Source organism: Lepidochelys kempii, chromosome 7, assembly GCF_965140265.1.
Source record: "Lepidochelys kempii isolate rLepKem1 chromosome 7, rLepKem1.hap2, whole genome shotgun sequence".
NCBI classification, from domain to species: Eukaryota; Metazoa; Chordata; order Testudines; family Cheloniidae; genus Lepidochelys; species Lepidochelys kempii.
This window is the reverse complement of record NC_133262.1, coordinates 60,574,177-60,594,674: the sequence shown is the minus strand read 5'-3', so window position 1 is coordinate 60,594,674 and position 20,498 is coordinate 60,574,177. Positions and strand designations below refer to the sequence as shown.

At 55.1% G+C, this 20,498-nt stretch overlaps 1 protein-coding gene across 3 annotated transcripts; it reads right to left on the bottom strand.

Annotated features, from left to right (window-relative positions):
• Positions 1 to 910: 910 nt before the first annotated feature.
• On the bottom strand, positions 911 to 18,726 carry TMEM72 (transmembrane protein 72). 3 transcript variants are annotated; one of them, XM_073353088.1, is made up of 5 exons: positions 18,452 to 18,726; positions 5,680 to 5,746; positions 5,307 to 5,378; positions 4,324 to 4,463; positions 911 to 4,018 (listed from the first exon to the last, which is right to left on the bottom strand). In XM_073353088.1, exons 1-5 carry the CDS (start codon positions 18,519 to 18,521, stop codon positions 3,540 to 3,542), a joined length of 828 nt encoding a protein of 275 aa, XP_073209189.1. In that variant the 5' UTR covers positions 18,522 to 18,726; the 3' UTR covers positions 911 to 3,539. The 3 variants fall into 3 exon arrangements, with proteins under 3 accessions (XP_073209189.1, XP_073209190.1, XP_073209188.1); XM_073353089.1 differs by lacking the exons at positions 4,324 to 4,463; positions 5,680 to 5,746; positions 18,452 to 18,726; XM_073353087.1 differs by lacking the exons at positions 911 to 4,018; positions 4,324 to 4,463; positions 5,307 to 5,378; positions 5,680 to 5,746 and adding an exon at positions 9,206 to 17,549 and having other exon boundaries at positions 18,452 to 18,530.
• Between the last annotated feature and the right edge of the window lie 1,772 nt (positions 18,727 to 20,498).

Below are 20,498 nucleotides of genomic sequence, written 5' to 3'. Positions count from 1 at the left end.
CATTAGGTGTAACTACCCCTTCTCCTAAGGGCTGCGGGTGGGAAGCTGTCTCTCCACATGGCTGGTTCCCTTTATCTGGCCCAGCTAGCCTTTCCCTTGGGTGTCCTTCCTGTGCTCTGGGCTGGCGTCGGGTTGGGGGTCGGAGGGAAGCCCTGGTCTGGGCTCGCTCAGCATGAGGCTGGAGGCATGTAAGAGGGCTCTCTTGGCAGAATAAGGAGCTCCCTGTGTCACTCACTTACCCTGGCCCCAAATCACCCGGCTGCCAGGGAAGAGAAACCAGCTGCTGGCAGTGCGAGGTGAGCAAGTGACTGCCACCCTGGCCAGCCACGGGTGACAGCTTGTTCCTCCTCCCCCCCCACCAGATAATAAAGGTCCATTAAACCTTCTCTCTCCGTCAGTATTTCTTCTGTGTACCAGCTGTCTCCTCGCCTGCCCAAATGGCTCCAGCCCCACCACAAGAGGGCTGTGGCAGAACCAGGCAGGAAGGATAAAACAATAGCTGAGGGCCATACATCCCTCTCAAATGGACCAGTTCTGCAGAGAAGGTGGAGCCCATGGAGCCCATCCCCCAAGCTGGTCTGTGATCCACTGTTCCAGCCCCCCACAGCATCCCTGCAGGAGCCAGCGAAGGGGTCAGCCTGGCACAGCCATGCCCTGGTCGGGAGGGGCTCAGATCCAGGACCCCCAGTCTGGGGGGCCAGGCCCCTCTGCTCTCCAGCCCCTTCGTGCCAGTCCCAAGGCAGCCTCCCACACCCACCATCTGGTGTCAGCGACCGCCTGAGGGGCGGGGCAGCGAGGAGCTTTCCCTCAGGGAACATAGCTGACACGCTGGGATAGATGGTGCATGAATACCCCAGCCTAGCGGGTTAGCTGAAGGACTCCCAAGTACTCCAATGTAACTGCACTGGGCTGGTGGGAGGGAAACCAAGGCAAAGTTTATTCACAAAGAGCAGAGATGTGAGTGATACCAAGCTGGGAGACGCGCCAGGGCTGGTCACCACCAAACCAAACTCCACCCACTTTCTGGTGACAAAAACATCATTGGAGCCAGTTACACTCTTTGATGAAGCTGTTTTCTTACTCACATCAAGGTACTGGCATCTCCAGCCCTGGGGACAAGGGGACCTGACCTTCACAGGCTCGCAGGGTGGTGCACCCTGTGATCCCTTGGCGCTGGATGCTTTTTGCTTCTTCTTGTATTTCCCAAACTTCGCTGTTCCATCCCAGAGGCAAGCCGACCCATGGCTCTTCCATCCTCTGCACATTCATATGGATACGGGCTTTCATTGCTTTGACTCTGCACTGCTCCAGTTCACTGGAGAGAGGTCGACAGCCGCCTGCACTTCCCCGCATTTGGGCATCGACTTTAAAGCAGCCCACCAGTAAGCGACTGTCAGTCATGAGAAAACCCCTGCTTACCACCTGAGATGTCTGCTGGATCTAACAAAGACTGTACCAGGGGAAAGGCTTGGGCCCAGACTAGGAATCAGTCTAGTCTGTGAAAGAAGCTTATTGGAACAACTCAGAGGGTGAGGTTTACCTGTATTCAGTTTCTTAATGTATTAGGCTTAGACTTGCATGTTTTGTTTTATTTTGCTTTGTGACTTACTTTGTTTTGGCTGTTATTACTTGAAACCACTTAAATCCTACTTTTTATACTTAGTAAAATCACTTTTGTTTATTAATAAACCCAGAGTAAGTGATTAATATCTGGGGGAGCAAATAGCTGTGCACCTCTCTCTATCAGTGCTATAGAGGGCAGACAATTTACGAATTTACTCTGTATAAACTTTATACAGAGTAAAATGGATCTATTTGGGGTTTGGATCCCATTGGGAGCTGGGTGTCTGGGTGCTGGAAACAAATAACCTGCTGAACTGTTTTTAGTTAAAGTTTTCAGCTTTGGGGGCATGGCCCAGATCCTGGGTCCATGTTGCAGCAGGCTTGCATGTTTGGCTCAACAAGGCAGGGTTCTGGAGTCCCAAGCTGGCAGGGAAAATGGGCTCAGAGGTAATTTCAGCACATCAGGTGACAGTCCCAAGGGGATCTCTGTGACCAAACCCAGGCTGGACCCTGGTCGTCAGTCCCCAGTTCCTATCCCTGGAGGTGCTGCTCCCCTGGGCTGTGCAGGGCAGGGCAGACCTTGGCGCTGGAAGATGGACCCACCCCACTCTGTCCCAGGGCCATGCTCTAGGACACAGGAGGAGGGGGGATGGCTGCAGGGACTAAGGCAACCAGCTCTCTCCTACAAACAGCAGGCTGGTGGGAGTGCTGTGTCCCTTGTTCCCGCATGACCCCACAGCTGCCCCTGGGGGGAGCAGTGGGAGATGGCATCTGATGGCCCTAGGTTGGCTCCATTCCCTGTGGCTTACCAGCGATGCTGCTGTGAGAAAGCCAAAGGCCCATGGGGCTGGGGGTTAGATCCAGCTGGCTGGGGAGCATGGCCCAGGGCTAGTCACACAGCAGCAGGGTGGGGGGCCAGGGCGGATGCTGACACTCTGCTGGTACCGACTGCCTAGCACTGAGCAGATGTCCATGTAGCGGCTGGAAAATGTCTGAGAGCGAAGGCTTCGCTGTCCTGGAAATACGCTGAGCAGAGCCTGGTTCAGTCTATGGGGGCAGAGCCTGCATGGATCCCACGGGGGTGGGGCCGGAGCGGGGCTGGCAGGTGCCCAGGGGGTACTGACACATGGCCAGAGCCTGCCAGGATCCCATGGCGAGTATGCGTGTGTGTGTGTGGCGGGGGGTGGGGGGGTGCCCAGGGTTTCACCAAAGCTATTATTTGGTTTTAACTGATTTTCATCTGAATTTTGGACCGCTCAAGTACATGAAAATAGTGATTAGGTTAAGAAAATCCAACCCATCCCACTAGCAGACGCCTCTCTGTTGATAGTAAGTTAAGAGCAGTGTGAATGTGAGGCTGTCTGTTAAAGGAAGGCAATGGAGTGAAAGACAGACAGACAGACACAGCTGATGTACAGCTCACGACCTAAACCACAGCATGGAAGGGCTGTCACTTCACCACTCTAACTGGGCTTGATTTTGTGCTCTTTCTCCATCCCCCGCTCCCACCGCAGAATTAACCCTGATATTTACCCAGAAAACTAGGAAGTGGATTTGTTTGCCCTGTTTGCAGGGTTTGGAACACACATTGATAAAGTCCCAGGAACCGTTCTACCAGATAAAGATGGGAACCGAAGGGCTTTGCCCAGAGGTTGGTCCAGCCCCAGCAGGTGAGTAGCCAGGACAGCTCCCTGAATGCCAGTGCTGCAGCCAGCCCCAGGAGCTGGCACAGCACCCGCCAGCCCCGCCTTCCAGTCAGCAGCAGCAAGTGTTGGTTGTGGGGGGTTGGCTGGGCTCTCGGGCACCAGGACCCCACCTGGCGGGGGCTGCCCTGCTCCAGATGGGTCAGCTCTGCCCGTGGCACCTAGGCTGCAGGGGGATCATGTCTGAGCCCTAAGGCCAGGCCCTGGGCCAGCAGGTGGGGAGCTCCAGGCTGCTGCCACTCGCCCCAGGCTGCGGACAAGGTGGGTGAGCGCTCAGAACAGACCTGTGGCACTGAGGGGCGTGACAAGGAGCGGGGTCTCTATGGGCCCGAGGATTGGGGCTGTGTCGGACGTGGTCTCCTCAGCCTCACTCTCCGCTTCATCTGGGCTCTCGCTGACAGAGGGGATGATCCTCACCAGCTTCTCCTGGAAGTGCACCTGCTTGCCCGGGGCCGGGGTGGGCGGAGCAGGGGTGGGCGGGGTCGGGGCAGGCTCAGCCAGCCAGCCCGCACTCTTGTCCTCACTGCCCTTCAGGATGCTCTTCATTTGGCCGAGCAGGGAGGCACGCTGCTCTCGGCGCCCCCCGGGAAAGGTGAAGGTCTGCTCAGTGTCACCACAGCCTGTGGAGGTTGCAGCCGTGGCACAGGGGTCCACATACTGCTCCAGTGGCCCCCGCGCCTCCCGGAGCACCGGGCTCTTCTTCCGCTTGCTCAGCAGGAAGTAGGCCAAGCCAGTCAGCACCAGCATGGAGCCTGGGAAAAGGCACCGGAGACGAGACATGGCAAAGAGCGGGGGAGGGTTCACCAGGAAAACTGGGCCATGGCCCCTCCCTTACATCACAGCTGGGCCATGGTCCCCTCTCTGGCATCCCAGTCGCATCACAGCCAGGCCATGGCCCCCCCTGCCTGGCACCCCGGTCCCATCACAGCCGGGCCATGGCTTCCAGCCTGGCATCCTGTCCCATGAGAGCTGGGCCATTCCACCCCAGCCTGGCAACCACCTGCTTACCCCATTCCCCTGCCCCCCATGCTGTACATGGCCCCAGCGCGCTCCTCACCAGGGATGGTGACGTGCCAGACCAGGACGGGATGCAGGAAGCAGGCTACTGAGAGCAGCACATAGCCCAGGAATTTCTGGAAGCTTGCTGGCTGTGTGGTTCGCTTCCAGAAGGTGTGTGCCAGGGAGCCCGGCTGGTAGCTGGGGAGAGAGGGGCAGGCGTGGGCTTGGGCAGGGAGAGCTGGTCACCAGCACCAGAGCCACATGGCTGCCAGGGTTGGGTCTGAATGCCCCTCTGGTGCCCACCGGCCCCAGAACTCAGAGCACCAGGCCAGGCCTGGACATGGGGCTGGCTAAGGCTTGAGTGGTCCATAGAGTCCATGGAGTGCAGGGGGCACAGGCCTGAGCTCCGAGCATTCTCACCCCTTCCCCAAGCCCGGGGACACAACCATGGGTGCCCAGTCCCTGAGGCAGAGGCCAGGAAGTGTGAGTGACACATGCAGGCCCTGGGGGCAGCAGCATAGCTAGCAAGCAGGGTTTGGTGCTGCCAGCAGGGGGCAGCAGGGGGCAGGCTCCCTTGGAGGTGGGTCTGCAGCCCCACCTGGTCAGCCCTGTGCCCTCAGCTGAGTGTGGGTGAGGGACAAGGGCAAGGAGGGGGAGGGGTGTGGGCAGGATGCATGGAAGTGTGGGTGGGATATATGGGAGGGTGCATGAGGGCTGTGTGGGCACAGCTCATAAGGGGTGTATGGGTGTGGGGTACCCAGAGGGCATGGGCAGGACACCCGGAGGTGGGGATGTGAGGTGGGTGGAGTCCACAGGGGATATGGTTGGGGGGCATGGGCGGGGCACACGAGGGTGTAGGTGTGGGGTGGGCAGGGTGCACAGGGGGCATGGGCAAGGCACATGGGGATTGGGTATAGGGTGAGCAGAGGGCACGGACAGGGTGCAAGGGGTGTGGGATGGGCGGAGTGTATAGGGGTGTGGGCAGGCACACAGGGTGTGGGCATGGGCAGGACACACGGGGCATGGGCAGGGAGTACTCACCTGATACACATGCCCAGGAGCAGGCTGACGAAGAAGGAGACTTCGCAGATGGAAACCGCTGCCCCTGAGAAACTGAAGTGGGGGACCATGAGGACCGGGCCTGGCCACAGCCATGGGGGTGGTGGGGCCAGCGTGGGGCTCGGGGGCTCTACCTAGTGCTGGCCAGCTGGGCTCCAGAGCCTCAGCTCCCCTTGCTCAGCCGTTGCACAGGGGAGGTCACGGCGTGTTGCGGCCCCTGGCCAGCTCCACGGGGGCAGGCAGCGCTGCGTTGAGCTTGCAGGGCTGAGCTGCCCCATGTCTCACAGGGTCCCAGACTCCTACATGGTGAAGCCAGGAGAGGGCCACTCCCCATGGTAACCGCAGCGATACTCACAGCAGGTAGACAGCCAGGCTCTGGAACTGCCCGCGCTGCAGGGTCTCCGCTCCCACTCCAACCAGCACTGCAGAGAGAAGGCAGCACTGGAGTCATGGCAATGCCCACCCCAGCACCGTCCTGCCTGCTCTTCACATGGCCCTTGGGTGGGTGGGAGTGGGGAGCGAAAGCAGAGTGTCCAGTGGTTGGAGCAGAGGGTTGGAGACAAGAGGGCTGGGGTCTGTCCTTGGCTCTGCCGCAGACCTTAGGCTAATCACTGAACCACTCTATGCCTCAGTTTCCCTAATGGGGTAGTGCTGCTGCTCCCCCCACTTTGCATAGGGCATTGGGACTCCCTGGTGCTCAATGAGCATTGGAGTCTCTGTGGCACCGTTCACTGGGAACGGCCTCACGTGCATCATGGCAAAGGATCACCAGCCCCAGAAACGCGGTCTCACTGTTGGCCCTTTCCCAGCTGTGTGCATGCACCCCACGGCATAGTGGGTACCTGCATGGGGGGGGGATTGTCACCCTGGCTGGGGCTACTATCCCCTGCTCCAAGTGGTCCAGGCGGTTGCGGGAGGGGTTGAGGGTTCCGGCTGAGGGTATGGGCTCTGGGGTGGGGCCAGGGATAGGGGTTTGGGGTGCAGGAGGGGGCTCCAGGCTGGGGGATGGAGCCGAGAGGTTCAGAGTATGGGAGGGGGCTCCAGGCTGAGGCAGGAGGTTGGGGGTGTGGGAGGGAGTGAGGGGGTGAGGGCTCTGATGTGGGGCCAGAAGTGAAAGGTTCAGGGTGCAGAAGGGGCCTCCGGGCTGGGGCAGGGGGTTGGGCTGAGGGTGGGTGAGGGCTCCGGCTGGGGGTGTGGGCTTTGGTGTGGAACAGGGATGAGGGATTTGGGGGGCAGGAGGGGGCTCTTGGCTGAGGCAGGAGGTTGGGGCACAGGGGTGTGTGTGAGGGCTCCAGCAGAGGGTGCGGGCTCTGGGGTGGGGCTCGGGATGAGGGGTTTGGGGTGGAGGAGGGTGCTCTGGGCTGGGATCAAGGGGTTTGGAGGATGGGAGGGGGATCAAGGCTGGGGCAGGAGGTTGGGGTGCAGTAGGGGGTCAGGGGAGCTGCAGAGCCGATGCTTGGTGCGGGGGCAGCGTGCGGAGCCCCCAGCTGCCCCTACACATAGAAGCCGGAGTGGGAACATGCTGCTGCTTCTGGGAGCCACAGGGAGCCTTCCTTAGCCCTGCTGTGCTGCTGACTGGACTTTTAATGGCCCAGTCAGCGGTGCTGACCAGAGCCGCCAGAGTCCCTGTTTGACAGGGTGTCCCAGTTGAAAACCGGACACATGGCAACCCTATCCTGAGGGTGCGCCTTGGGGGCGGGGCAGGGCCAAGGGAGGTTTTGGCTGCTGTGGGTTGGCCATGAGGCTTGTGAGTGAGTTGACCCTCCTCGGGCCCTTCATGTGCCTTGAGTCCCAGGCACCAGCAGGGCCAGGCCTGAAGTGTGGCTCTGGAGCAAGAGCTGGAGTTTGCAGCTGGGCCTGTCTCTGCTGGGCAGCCTGGGGACAAGCTGCCCGGCCTAGCCAGCAGCCCAGTCCCACGCACCGCTCAGCCTACAACACCTGGCCAGAGCAGGGAGCAGGCCTAAGTAGCCACCTTGGCCTTGGGGTACTACATTAGTGAGATCTCTCTGTCTGACTGTGTTTAAAGCGGGAGCAGCCAGACATAACCACCTAACACACGTTTGCAAATCATTGCAGGAGGCAGTGCCGAGGGCACTGGCTGTGTGAGGCAGGACCAGTGCTTTCCTTGGTGGTGTGTGTGCAGTGCCGGGCATGGTGGGCAGCCGATCCCTGGCTGGTATCTCCAGACATTGCTATAGTGCACACTAGCCATTTGAAATGACCTGTCCTGGGTGTGACAGTGCTTGGCCCCTGTCCACACAGCTAGGTTAGCAGCCTCCTTCACAGCTCAACCAAAGAGGCATTAAATATCGGTGTCTGGCTCTGATCCTGGCCAGCCCTGGCCTTTGGGGGACTCACAGAGGGAGCAGGCTCCCCAGGGACAAGCCCTTCCCTGAGGCTGCTCTGCTGCCCAGGAGTGGAGGGCGAAGCCGGGCACTGCGGTGCTTCAGGCCAGGGGAGGGGCTGGCTCGCAGGTCCCCGGATGCTGGCTTGTCAGTGGCCTGTGCTGTGGCTGCACGGGAGGCAGAGCGGTTTGTTTGCCTTCCCATTGTGCCTGCCAAGACATTGTCACAGAGCTGTGCCAGGAGGTCTCTCCCTCCCTCTGCACACAAGGATAGAAAGGGATAAACATTTTCCATTCGTGGGGGCAGGGGGTCAAGCCAAGACCCATTGACTTTGTTCCCACCAGGTCAACACTGACAGCCTCAGAAGATCCCACCTCAGTCTATCCAGCTCCTTTTAGCCTCCTCGCCTTCCTGGTCCTAACCACCTAGCCAGCCTTCTTGGCCTCCTCCCCTGCTGTTCAGTGCTTGTCCTTACTGGAAGGGCCTATCTCACTGGCCTCGGCCTCCTGTCCCTAACAAGCCCAGCCCTGGCTACCTTGGGGCGGAGGATCAGTAGCGGCAGGAGAAAGCATGCCAACCATGCCAGCTATGTTAATAGTGGCTGTAGCCATGGCGATAATGCCACTTACTAAACAACAGAAAGCACAAAGATGGGCAGGCGGCTTAGCAGCCTGGAATGAGCTGTCGCTCCGTGCTACACGGTGCGGCCTCTCGGCCCACACAGCCAGGCAGGGGATTATGCACTAAGGTGGATTAAGGGCCTGAGCGCATTGAGACCCTTCCTTGGCTTGCAACTGGGGCCCGGGAGCTGAACTCCCAGGAAAGCTCCAGCCTGCCTCGTTAACCCCTGAAGGGAAGGGCAGGATGAGTGTGCTCCTGGGATGGCGAATGGGGGGAAGGGGCTGCAGGGGGCTCTGATCCTCACAAAGGCTGATGTGTGATGTGAAAACAGAAGTGTCTCCCAAGCCTGTGGCATAACTCCCTAGGTGTGTAACGCACAACACAACCGCACACTGTGTGGGTCCCAGCTAAGTCAATGAGCTTTGTGCTGAGAGCACAGCTAGGTTCCAGATACAAACGTGGCTAGAACCTAAATCCTCCTGCTCCAAAATCAGACATCCCTTCCACTCCGGCTAAAGGAGAATCACTGTCAACAGTGAGTAAGACACACAGGTGTTCAGTTCTGGGTTCCTTCCTGCAGTGGGGAGCAGTGCACACAAGCCTGTTATACTTCTAAATGGAAGAAAGGGGAAATCGTTAATAATGAATATAAATCAGAAGTTAGGAATTGTAGAAAACTGATATGGGCAGCAAAGGGACACAAGAAGACATAAATGGCCAGCACAGTTAAGGACAATAAGAAGTTTTAAATATATATTAGGAACAAAAATAATATTGACAATGGTGTCGATCCACTGCTAGATGGAAATCCTAGAATTTTCAATAATAATTCAGAAAAAGCAGAAGTATTCAATAAATATTTCTCTTCTGTATTTGGAGAAAAAACAGTTGAAACTGTCTTATCATATGGTGAGGATAACCATCTTTCCATTTCACTAGTATTTCTGGAGGATGTTAAACAGAAACTACTGAAGTTAGATATTTTAAATCAGCAAGTCCAGATAACTTGCATCCAAGAGTTTTAAAAGAGCGGGCTGAGGAGATTGCTGGACTGTTAATGTTGATTTTCAATAAGTCTTGGAGCACTGGGCCCTGGTCTACACTAGGAGTTGAGGTCAAATTTAGTGGCGTTAAATTGATTTAACCCTGCACCCGTCCACACGATGAAGCCCTTTTTTTTAACTTAAAGGGTTCTTAAAATCGATTTCCTTACTCCTACCCCGACAAGGGGATTAGCGCTTAAATCGGCCTTGACTGGGGACGTAATTAGACGGTATTGGCCTCTGGGAGCTATCCCAGAGTGCTCTATTGTGACCGCTCTGGACAGCACTCTCAACTCAGATACACTGGCCAGGTAGACAGGAAAAGGCCTGCAAACTTTTGAATTTCAATTTCCTGTTTGCATGGTCACCTGCAGCTTGCCACGCTGGCCAGAGCTCATCAGCAGAGGTGACCATGATGGAGTCCCAGAATCGCAAAAGAGCTCCAGCATGGACTGAACAGGAGGTACAGGATCTGATCGCTGTATGGGGAGAGGAATATGTGCTATCAGAACTCCTTCCAGTTTTCGAAATGCCAAAATTTTTGTCAAAATCTCCCAGGGAATGAAGGACAGAGGCCATAACAGGGACCAGAAGCAGTGCCGCATGAAACTTAAGGAGCTGAGGCAAGCCTACCAGAAAACCAGAGAGGCAAACGGCCACTCCGGGTCAGAGCCCCAAACATGCCGCTTCTATGATGAGCTGCATGCCATTTTAGGGGGTTCAGCCACCAGTGCCCCAGCTGTGTTTTTTGACTCCTTCAATGGAGATGGAGGCAACACAGAGGCAGGTTTTGGGGACGAGGAAGATGATGATGATGAAGTTGTAGATAGGTCACAGCAAGCAAGTGGAGAAACCAGTTTTCCCGACAGCCAGGAACTGTTTCTCACCCTGGACCTGGAGCCAGTACCCCCCGAACCCACCCAAGGCTGCCTTCCAGACCCGCCAGGTGGATAAGGGACCTCTGGTGAGTGTACCTTTTAAAATACTATACATGGTTTAAAAGCAAGCATGTTTAATGATTAATTTGCCCTGGCATTTGCGGCTCTCCTGGATGTACTCCCAAAGCCTTTGCAAAAGGTTTCTGGGGAGGGCAGCCTTATTCCGTCCACCATGGTAGGACACTTTACCACACCAGGCCAGTAGCACATACTCGGGAATCATTGTAGAACAAAGCATTGCAGTGTATGTTTGCTGGCATTCAAACAACATCCGTTCTTTATCTCTCTGTGTTATCCTCAGGAGAGTGATATCATTCATGGTCACCTGGTTGAAATAGGGTGCTTTTCTTAAGGGGACATGCAGAGGTGCCCGTTCCTGCTGGGCTATTTGCCTGTGGCTGAACAGAAATGTTCCCCGCTGTTAGCGACGGGGAGGGGTGAGGGGCTAGCCACGTGGTGGGGGGAGGCAAAATGCGACCTTGGAATGAAAGCACATGTGCTGTGTATGTAATGTTAACAGCAAGGTTTATCATGAAAGAGTGTACCCATTGTTCTATAAAATGTGTCTTTTTAAATACCGCTGTCCCTTTTTTTTTCTTCACCAGCTGCATGTGTTTCAAGGATCACAGGATCTTCTCCTTCCCAGAGGCTAGTGAAGATTAGAAGGCGAAAAAAACGCATTCGTGATAAAATGTTCTCTGAGCTCATGCTGTCCTCCCACACTGACAGAGCACAGATGACTGCATGGAGACAGACAATGTCAGAGTGCAGGAAAGCACAAAATGACCGGGAGGAGAGGTGGTGGGCTGAAGAGAGGGCTGAAGCTGAAAGGTGGTGGCAGCATGATGAGAGGAGGCAGGATTCAATGCTGAGGCTGCTGGAGGATCAAACTAATGCGCTCCAGCGTATGGTTGAGCTGCAGGAAAGGCAGCAGGAGCACAGACCGCCGCTACAGCCCCTGTGTAACCAACCACCCTCCTCCCCAAGTTCCATAGCCTCCACACCCAGATGCCCAAGAACGTGGTGGGGGGGCCTCCAGCCACCCAGCAACTCCACCGCAGAGGATTGCCCAAGCAACAAAAGGCTGGCATTCAATAAGTTTTAAACTTTTAAAGTACTGTGTGTCCTTGTCCTTCCCTCCTCCACCACCCCTCCCAGTGCTTCTCTACTCCACCACCCCTCCCAGGCTACGTTGGCAGTTATCCCCCTATTTGTGTGATGAATGAATAAAGAATGCATGAATGTGAAGCAACAATGACTTTATTGCCTCTGCAAGTGGTGATCGAAGGGAGGAGGGGAGGGTGCTTAGCTTACAGTGAAACAGAGTGAACCAAGGGGCGGGGGGGGGGTTCATCATGGAAAAACAAACAGACCTTTCACACCGTAGCCTGTCCAGTCATGAAACTTGTCTTAAAAGCTTCTCTGATGCGCAGCATGCCCTCCTGTGCTCTTCTAACCGCCCTGGTGTCAGGCTGTGCGTAACCAGCGGCCAGGCGATTTGCCTCAACCTTCCACCCCGCCATAAACGTCTCCCCCTTACTCTCACAGATATTATGGAGCTCACAGCAAGCAGTAATAACACTGGGAATATTGGTTTCGCTGAGCTCTAACCAAGTCAGTAAACTGCGCCAGCGCTCTTTTAAACATCCAAATGCACATTCTACCACCATTCTGCACTTGCTCAGCCTGTAGTTGAACAGCTCCTGACTATTGTCCAGGCTGCCTGTGTACGGCTTCATGAGCCATGGCATTAAGGGGTAGGCTGGGTCCCCAAGGATAACTATAGGCATTTCATCATCCCCAATGGTTATTTTCTGGTCTGGGAATAAAGTCCCTTCTTGCAGCTTTTGAAACAGACCAGAGTTCCTGAAGATGTGAGCGTCATGTACCTTTCCCGGCCATCCCACGTTGATATTGGTGAAATGTCCCTTGTGATCCACCAGTGCTTGCAGCACTATTGAAAAGTACCCCTTGCGGTTTATGTACTCGCTGGCTTGCTGCTCCGGTGCCAAGATAGGGATATGGGTTCTGTCTATGGCCCCACCACAGTTAGGGAATCCCATTGCAGCAAAGCCATCCACTATGACCTGCACATTTCCCAGGGTCACTACCCTTGATATCAGCAGATCTTTGATTGCGTTGGCTACTTGCATCACAGCAGCCCCCACAGTAGATTTGCCCACTCCAAATTGATTCCCGACTGACTGGTAGCTATCTGGCGTTGCAAGCTTCCACAGGGCTATTGCCACTCGCTTCTCAACTGTGAGGGCTGCTCTCATCTTGGTATTCATGTGCTTCAGGGCAGGGGACAGCAAGTCACAAAGTTCCATGAAAGTGCCCTTACGCATGCGAAAGTTTCACAGCCACTGGGAATTGTCTCAGACCTGCAACACTGTGTGGTCCCACTAGTCTGTGCTTGTTTCCCGAGCTCAGAATTGGCGTTCCATGGCATGAACCTGCCCCATTAGCACCATGATGCCCACATTGCCAGGGCCCGTGCTTTGAGAGAAATTTGTGTCCCTGTCCTCATCATTCTTGTCACCGTGCTGACGTCGCCTACTCGCCCGATTTCACTTTGCCAGGTTCTGGTGCTGCATATACTGCTGGATAATGCGTGTGGTGTTTAATGTGCTCCTAATTGCCAAAGTGATCTGAGCGGGCTCCATGCTTGCCGTGGTATGGCGTCTGTACAGGTAACTGAGGAAAAAAGGCGCGAAAAGATTGTCTGACATTGCTTTCACAGAGGGAGGGAGGGAGGGAAGGAGGGCCTGATGACATGTACCCAGAACCACCCGCAACAATGTTTTTAGCCCCATCAGGCATTGGGATCTCAACACAGAATTCCAATGGGCAGTGGAGACTGCGGGAACTGTGGGATAGCTACCCACAGTGCAGCACTCCGGAAGTCGACACTAGCCTCAGTACTGTGGAAGCACTCCGCCGAGTTAATGCACTTAATGCCCTTAGGGCATTTTGTGTGGGGACACACACAATCGACTATTTAAAAATGATTTCTAAAAAACCGACTTCTATAAATTCGACCTAATTTCGTAGTGTAGACATATCCTGGGGAAGTTCCAGGAGACATCGATCCCAGGCAAGATAATGGAGTGGCTGATATGGCACTCAATAAAGAATTAAAGGAGGGTAATGTAATTAATGCCAATCAACACAGGTTTATGAAAAATAGATCCTGTCAAACTAACTGGATATCTTTTTTTGGAGAAATTACAAGTTTGGGTAATAAAGGTAATAGTGTTGACATAATATACATAGACTTCAGAAAGGCATTTGACTTGGTACCACATGACATTTTGATTAAAAAACTAGAACAATATAAAATTAACAGGGAACACATTACATGGATTAAAAACTGGCTAACTGATAGGTCTCAAAATGTGATCATAAACAGGGAATCATGGAGTGGGTGTGTTTCCATTGGGATCCCACAGAGATCAGTTCTTGGCCCTTTGTTATTTAAAATTTTTATCAGTGACTTGGAAGAAAACAAAATCATCACTGACAAAGTTTGCAGATATCTCAAAATTGGGGGCGTGGCAAATAATCAAGAGGACACATCACCTAGCAATCTGGGTAGCTTGGTAAATTGGGTGGAAGCAACAATATTTGTTTTAATACAGCTGAATGTAAACATGACCACATGGGAACAAAGAACGTAGGCCTTACTTACAGGCTGGGGGGCTCTATCCTGGGAAGCAGTGACTCTGAAAAAGATCTGGGAGCCATGGTAGATAATCAGCTGAACATGAGCTCCCAGTGTGATGCTGTGGCCAAAAGGGCTAATATGATCCTCAGCTCCATAAATAGGGGATTCTCAAGTATTTGGCACTGGTGTCACCACTGCTGGAATACTGTGTCCAGTTCTGATGCCCATGGTTCAAAAAGGATGTTGATAAATTGGAGAGGGTTTAGAGACGAACCACGAGAATGATTAAAGGCTTAGAAAACCTGCTTTATAGTGATAGACTGAGCGATCTGAGTCTATTTAGCTTAACAAAGAGAAGGCTAAGGGGTGAGTTAATTGCAGTCTGTAAGTACCTACAAGGTCCTGTGGGTTCACATCTGCTCTGCCAGACCGGGGCTTTACTTGGGATCTCAGGGGTGCCACACTCACACCACAAGGGTGGACAGGGGATGAGGCTGGAGTTTCACAGCGAAGCCCTTTCACTGTATAAATCGACAGGTGGATCCTGGCACAGCAGGGTGTTCGGGAGGGTTTCCTGGTGCCCCCCAGGCCCTGATCGGCCCACATACTAGTGGAGCCAGAGCTTACTTTGTGAGTGCACCTGTGTGGGTCTACATGGCGCCAAGATGGAGGATGACCATGCCCGAGAAACCAATGCAGAGGATCTGTCTGGTGACTGCATGGGGCAGGATGCTCGGTGGCTTGAGCGGGAGGCTTTGAGCCTGGAAGAGCTGCTTCCAGTAGCATCCTGCGCCTCTTTGGGCTGACTGTCCCGGGGTGTCACTGGTCAGTAACTCACCCTCTGGGACTTGCCTGTGGGGGGATTCATGGAGGCACAGGGTGAACTCCTGACCCCACGGCAAAACTCCCAGGGACTGACTCAGTGGGAAAGGGAGTAATCAAGATGGCTGACGTGGCAACATTCACAAAATCTGGCATGAGTAAGCACAGCTATCCCTATGGTCACAGCCACCAAGACACAGCTGGGTGTGTGTCCCTCCCACCAAGTGCTGGTTCACAGGCGTGGGTTTACAGTGACCCCTGCTGGTGGGAGCACAGAAGGGCATGCAATGCAAATGGGCTCTTTGCTTGGGGATCTTTGGCAATGCCTGGTATCATCTGTGGTTTCCGTCCCTATGGACTCAGGCACATCTGTTGCACCCATTTCATCTCAGCTCCGAGTCATTAGCTCTGGGTACAGGAGAACTGCCTCCCGACGGCTAATGTGCCCACCATAGACCATCACCATGGGAACTGAAGACACTGGCTTGACTCCAGAGCAGGTCAGGAGCGCCATTGGCTATTCTGATGCCTTTGTACAATGTGTCGGGTCCTAGGCCAGTTCCTGGGGACACTGTATCATAACTGGCATGAGCTGGCCTGCTGATCAGCTGCCCCAGCTGAACTGTCAAGGAGTGAACTCCTGTCGTGCTCCTTAGAGTTGGTCTCTCCAGCTCGGAGCTGGGGGGCTGCCCTGCTGGCTCTGTGAATGCGTACAAGACTTCTGTCTCTGTGCTGTTCTCCGGCCCCTTGCACCAATGCTGACATGCTCTGGGAATCTGAGCACAAAGCGCAGGGGTTTGCTGCCCTGGGGCTGTGCAGGCCCCTGGATGATCATCACTACAAACGCAGACAGAATTGAGTGTGGGGGAATTCAAAGCCAGCCAGCAGGCCATGCTTGGGAGCAGGACTGGTCATCTTCTTCTTTATTCAATCTTTCTTCCAGCAAGTGAATGGTGCAGGATTGCCTCCTGATTTCTGCTCCTCTCCTGATGATTCAGAAGTGTGGCCTGAACAGTTTGGACCAAGGATCATCAGCCTGGTGGCCTGTTTGCTTGGGCTATTTGCTGTCTGTGGTCTGAGCCATGCCTAAGGCACAGGCACAAAATTATGAATTAAACAGTTTAAACAGGAGAATTTGGAACAACTAACAATCCTCCTCCCAGTACGGATTTTCAGCAGAAGAGTCATCTGTGCTAAACTCTGTGAAACTTTCGGGTTTCCCAACCATTCCCACCAATCACAATTACTGACCATCAACAAACCACATGGCTCCACCAACCATGGGGCTGCCTGATCACTGACCATCAACAAACAACACAACTTCACCAATCACGGGGCTGCCTGATCACTGACCATCAACAAACCACATGGCTCCACCAATGACGGGGCTGCCTGATCACTAACCAGCAACGAACAACATGGATGCACCAATCTCGGGGCTGCCTGATCACTGACGATCAACTAACAACATGGTTTCACCAGTCACGGGGCTGCCTGATCAGTGACTAATATGGCTCCACCAATCATGGGGAGTCAGCACGCTCAGAGCTTGGGGTGGTGGGGAGGGGGATATTTTTTGCCTCTCCAACTGACTCTATGGAGGGCCAATCTATGGAATCCCCCAACACCATCCAGAATCTATGAGCGAGGCTGATCCATTAGCCTCTTCCTTTGGCAAGTCTGTTCGGATGGCTCTGAGCTCTGGGGACTCTTTTCCCTGTGGTCTCCATTTCCTAACCCTTTTAGCATTAAAATAATGGATGCAAAACCACCTGTACCTCATTGGGCAGCGAACACCATACTGAGCTGGCTGCTCCCTCCCTCCAGCGACAGCCTCAGACAACATAGGGAGATATGAAACATGGAGACCCCTCGCTGGGGTCTTTTGGGGAAGGCAGGTGACACTGTGCAGAGCCCAGAGTGGAGAGATGGAAAAGTACAGGGCTCTGTAGCGCCGTCCAAGGCAGTGTCCACATTGCAGGGGTGCTGACTTTTGCTAATTTCCAGAGGAGCTAGGGAAGACAGCACAAGATACTGCAATGTAAACACCATCGCCATGAGAGAGAGAGAGAGAGAGAGAGAGATTACACTCCAGGAAGACGTCTCAACATTGTAACCTACTTATGATTTCAGCTCTTTATCCTCTGTTGGCACATGGCACTGGGGTCGGGCTGTCTCCTGGGCAAGCATCCACTATTATCACTGGAGCCTTAGGGGAGAGTGTGAGCCTTACTCTGTATGTGTGTGTGATCGAGGTCTGCATAGCTGTGATCCAGCTTGTCTCATGCACAGGCTCACCCCGCTGTGCTCCTATGTGCCAGTCTGTAAGAGCCCCAGAGGGGAGAATCTCTCCAGTCTGTTTGCCCTGCAGCATTGCCCTTTCTATCGGTGCCTGGCCAGTGCAGTTAGCTGCAGGGAGTACATTCCAGAGCCAGCAGCCAGCGCTCTAGCTGTGTGCCGTCTGTCCATGTGTTCAGCCCCAGGATTGTGCTCGGGGTCAGCTTAGTTGAGCTGACCTCTTTGTCTCTTGCCCCCTGTTGCCCCATGGCAGTGTGAGGTGTCTCCCAGAGCCTGCTGCTGCTCACCTGGGAAATGCTGAGAGACGCGGGTTTGCAATGCCCTACTCCGGCAAACTAGCATCTGGAATGAAGCAGGATCTGCCAACAGGACCCACTTGCCGGCTCGAATGAGATTCTGCACAGCTACATCACCCAGCCAAGAATTACAGAAGCAATCACCTTCAGCTCCCAGGGGTAGGTGTCATTGTCCCTGCTTTATAGATGGGGACACTGAGGCACAAAGTGATTAAGTGGCTTGCCCAAGGCCCCAGCAAATTGGTGCCAGTGCCATGAATAGAATTTGTTGCTCCCGTCCCCGCCCTCTGCACTTGACTCTCCCCTTCAATGCAGCAATTTTTACCTCCGATGGCTATTCTACACCATTGTGGTTTGCAGGGGGAGATCTTCTGCACATTCAGCCATGGAGATGCCAGCTCAAATATTCCCTTTTCAGCTCTCACCTGGTATGTCACCCACAGCCAAAGGCAACCTCCTCCAACCAAAATTTGGTCCTTCAGCCTTGGTCATTTGGCAGAGGGAGCCATGTAAACAGGTGGGGGAGTCTATGATGTTTGCATTGCAAGGAAAGAGCAAACAGCTCCCTGAATCTGCTCTCTGACAGCTTAGTAGGAAGGCAGAGGAGCAATGCTGCAGCAGCATGTTCACCAGCGCTGGGGCTCTTCTCTTCATCCCGCTTGGGACAAGACAGCTTTTCCCAAGCTTTTCCCCTGGCTTTGCTCAGAGTTTGGAGCAGCCCCTTCCACTGAGCATGAGGACCTTCCCTCCATGGATCCAGGTTACTCTGCTGCCCCAGCCCATACCATGGGAAACTAACCTTCCTTCCCAGCAGCAGTCCCTGTGGCCTCCAGCTTCCAGGCATTGCTGAGCCCCATCCAACAGCCCCACCTGCCAGAGGACGCACCCATTGACACTTAGCAATGGGGAGTAACAACATCTCACGTTTCGCTTTCTAGGCCCCAAGGCTCATCATCCCCAATGGGCAGATGGAGGAAGGGAGGGTGGCACAGTCACAGCCAGGAATAGAACCCAGGTGTCCGGATGCCCATGCACCACCTATTACTTTGCACCAGCTGTCGACTCCCTCGAGCACAAAGGGCGACGCTGCCTCTTACCTGCTGCCGTGGAGATGCCCAGCAGTCGGCAGGTGTATTCCAGTGCAGTCCAAAAGGCCCGGTGCTTCATGGCTCCAGGAGATGAAAGCCTTTGAGCCACCGGCTGGAATTCCTTCCCCAGCCTACATGCCTCCCTGGCCAGCTCCTTCTGCCGCCCCACCCAACCTTCCCAAGGCAAAGGCCCCGCCTGGGTCAGGTGCTGGCAGTGGAACAAGCTGCCACCACAGGGAACCGGTCGGCACTGCCTGCTCCAGCTCCCCGAGGGGCTGGGAAGTGCTGGCCTTCTCCTGGCTGTTTGTTTGTTTCCTGCATTGTTTGGAGGGCTGCGATTAATGATTGCCCAGAGGAGCGGCCCTGGAGCCGGTGGGACAGGCAGCAGGGGGCACGGGGCCTTTCCTCCTGCTCCCGGCTGGGGCAGAGCAATCTGATTAAATGTCACAGAAAGGCCTTACTGCACCACAGCTCTGGCAGCTCAGATTAACCACTTGGGAGGAGGGGGAATGTGGGGATTTGGTCTCCGCTTGACAGCAGCCTGTTGCTGGCAGTTCCTCAAGGATTGAGGGCATCCCGCAGACCCAAACCCCACCTGATCCGTGCTGTCAGGCTGCTGGCTGAGGATTTCTCTGGGCACCAAGCACCCAGCTTGGAACACCCGGGGGAGCACCCAGCACCACTCAGGGTGGAGAAGCACACACAGGGTCAGGGCGGGTACTCAAATTTATTTGGATTGTGTTGGCCCTGCAGAGCCAGCCTGGCCACGGGGCAGGGAAATGGAGCGTACAGGGCACATGTGCCAGGCTGGCACTGAGGACAGCCCTATGGCTCTGGTTTCACCAAGAAACAAACATGGAGCTCCCAGTTCCTTTCTTGGGAGCAGAGTCCCCCGCCAGCATTTACACCATGCCCTGGGGGCCACCTTGTCACCTCTGGCATCTGCACAGGGAGGCTGGATGTCACCCAAGAGGCGGCTCTGTGGTTTGATGTCTGGAGCAACGCGTCTATTCCAGGGGCATTTCACGTCTCTGCTGCCAACAGGCCAAGCGCAAAGGCCACCGCAGAAGCAGCATGCTGGGCATGTTCCCGCTCCTGTCAGCCAGCCCGTTGGTTCCCCACCAAGTGCTGTGTGGGAGGAAAGCACGGGGCTCATTGGGCACAGACTGTATGAGCTAGGGTCATGCATTGCCGCAGCACCTAGAGGCTTCTGCTGAGCTCAGGGCCCTGCTGCACCCGGCGCTGCACACACTCCAGGAGAGACAGGCCTGTCTGAAGGGGCACAGAACAGCGCAGAGATTGCCCAGCAGAGGCAGAAACAGAACAAGCGCTGCCAGGCTCGTCTCCTGCCCACTAGCCCACACAGCCTCAGGAACGGCCGGTGTTTCAAAGGGCAGTTGCTCAAACACTCCACTGACCCCGGCGCCGGAGCCCAGCTCCCTGCTGGTGGCTGCTGGCTCTGTGAGTGCTGAGCTGGCTAACTCTCCTGGGGTGGGGCTACCTGGTGATTGGCCCTGCTGCTGATGGCCCTACCCTAATGCAAGCAGAGGGAGAGGCTTTAGGAAGGGCCGAATCATGGGTGCGAGTGGGGGAACCAGGCTCCGTGGGCCCTGGGTGCAGGGGAGTGCCGGGCACTGCGGATGCACTCAGCACACATAGATGGTGCAGACCAGCTGCTGCTGTTGGATGCAGGACACCATGGGCCTGTGAGCCCAACATCAGAGGGGAGCCCCAGCCAGCACATACTGCATACTGCCAGCGAGGACTGGCACAGATGGCGATCAAGAGCCGTCCTCTTAGTCATGCACCCCAGAGCTGGGCATGCGGATCCCCAAGGGGGGCATATGTGTGAGACCCCTGACTGACCCTCCCCTTCAGCTGGCTCCTTCCACTGTCCCAGGACCGACAGGGCAACAGGGACCACTGAGGTGGCAGAGGAAGCACAAGGCTCCTTGCCCAGGGGGCACTGTGCATTCCTGGGAGCACAGGGGGCTGTGGGGGAGGAGGGCAGTCTCTGTGTCTCACCCCTTGCTGGCTGGGGAAGTGGTGATTTCGG

Bases quoted from the DNA above. Each gene is read 5' to 3' on its own strand.
- TMEM72 (XM_073353087.1), bottom strand. From the start codon at position 12,619: ATGCGTAAGGGCACTTTCATGGAACTTTGTGACTTGCTGTCCCCTGCC.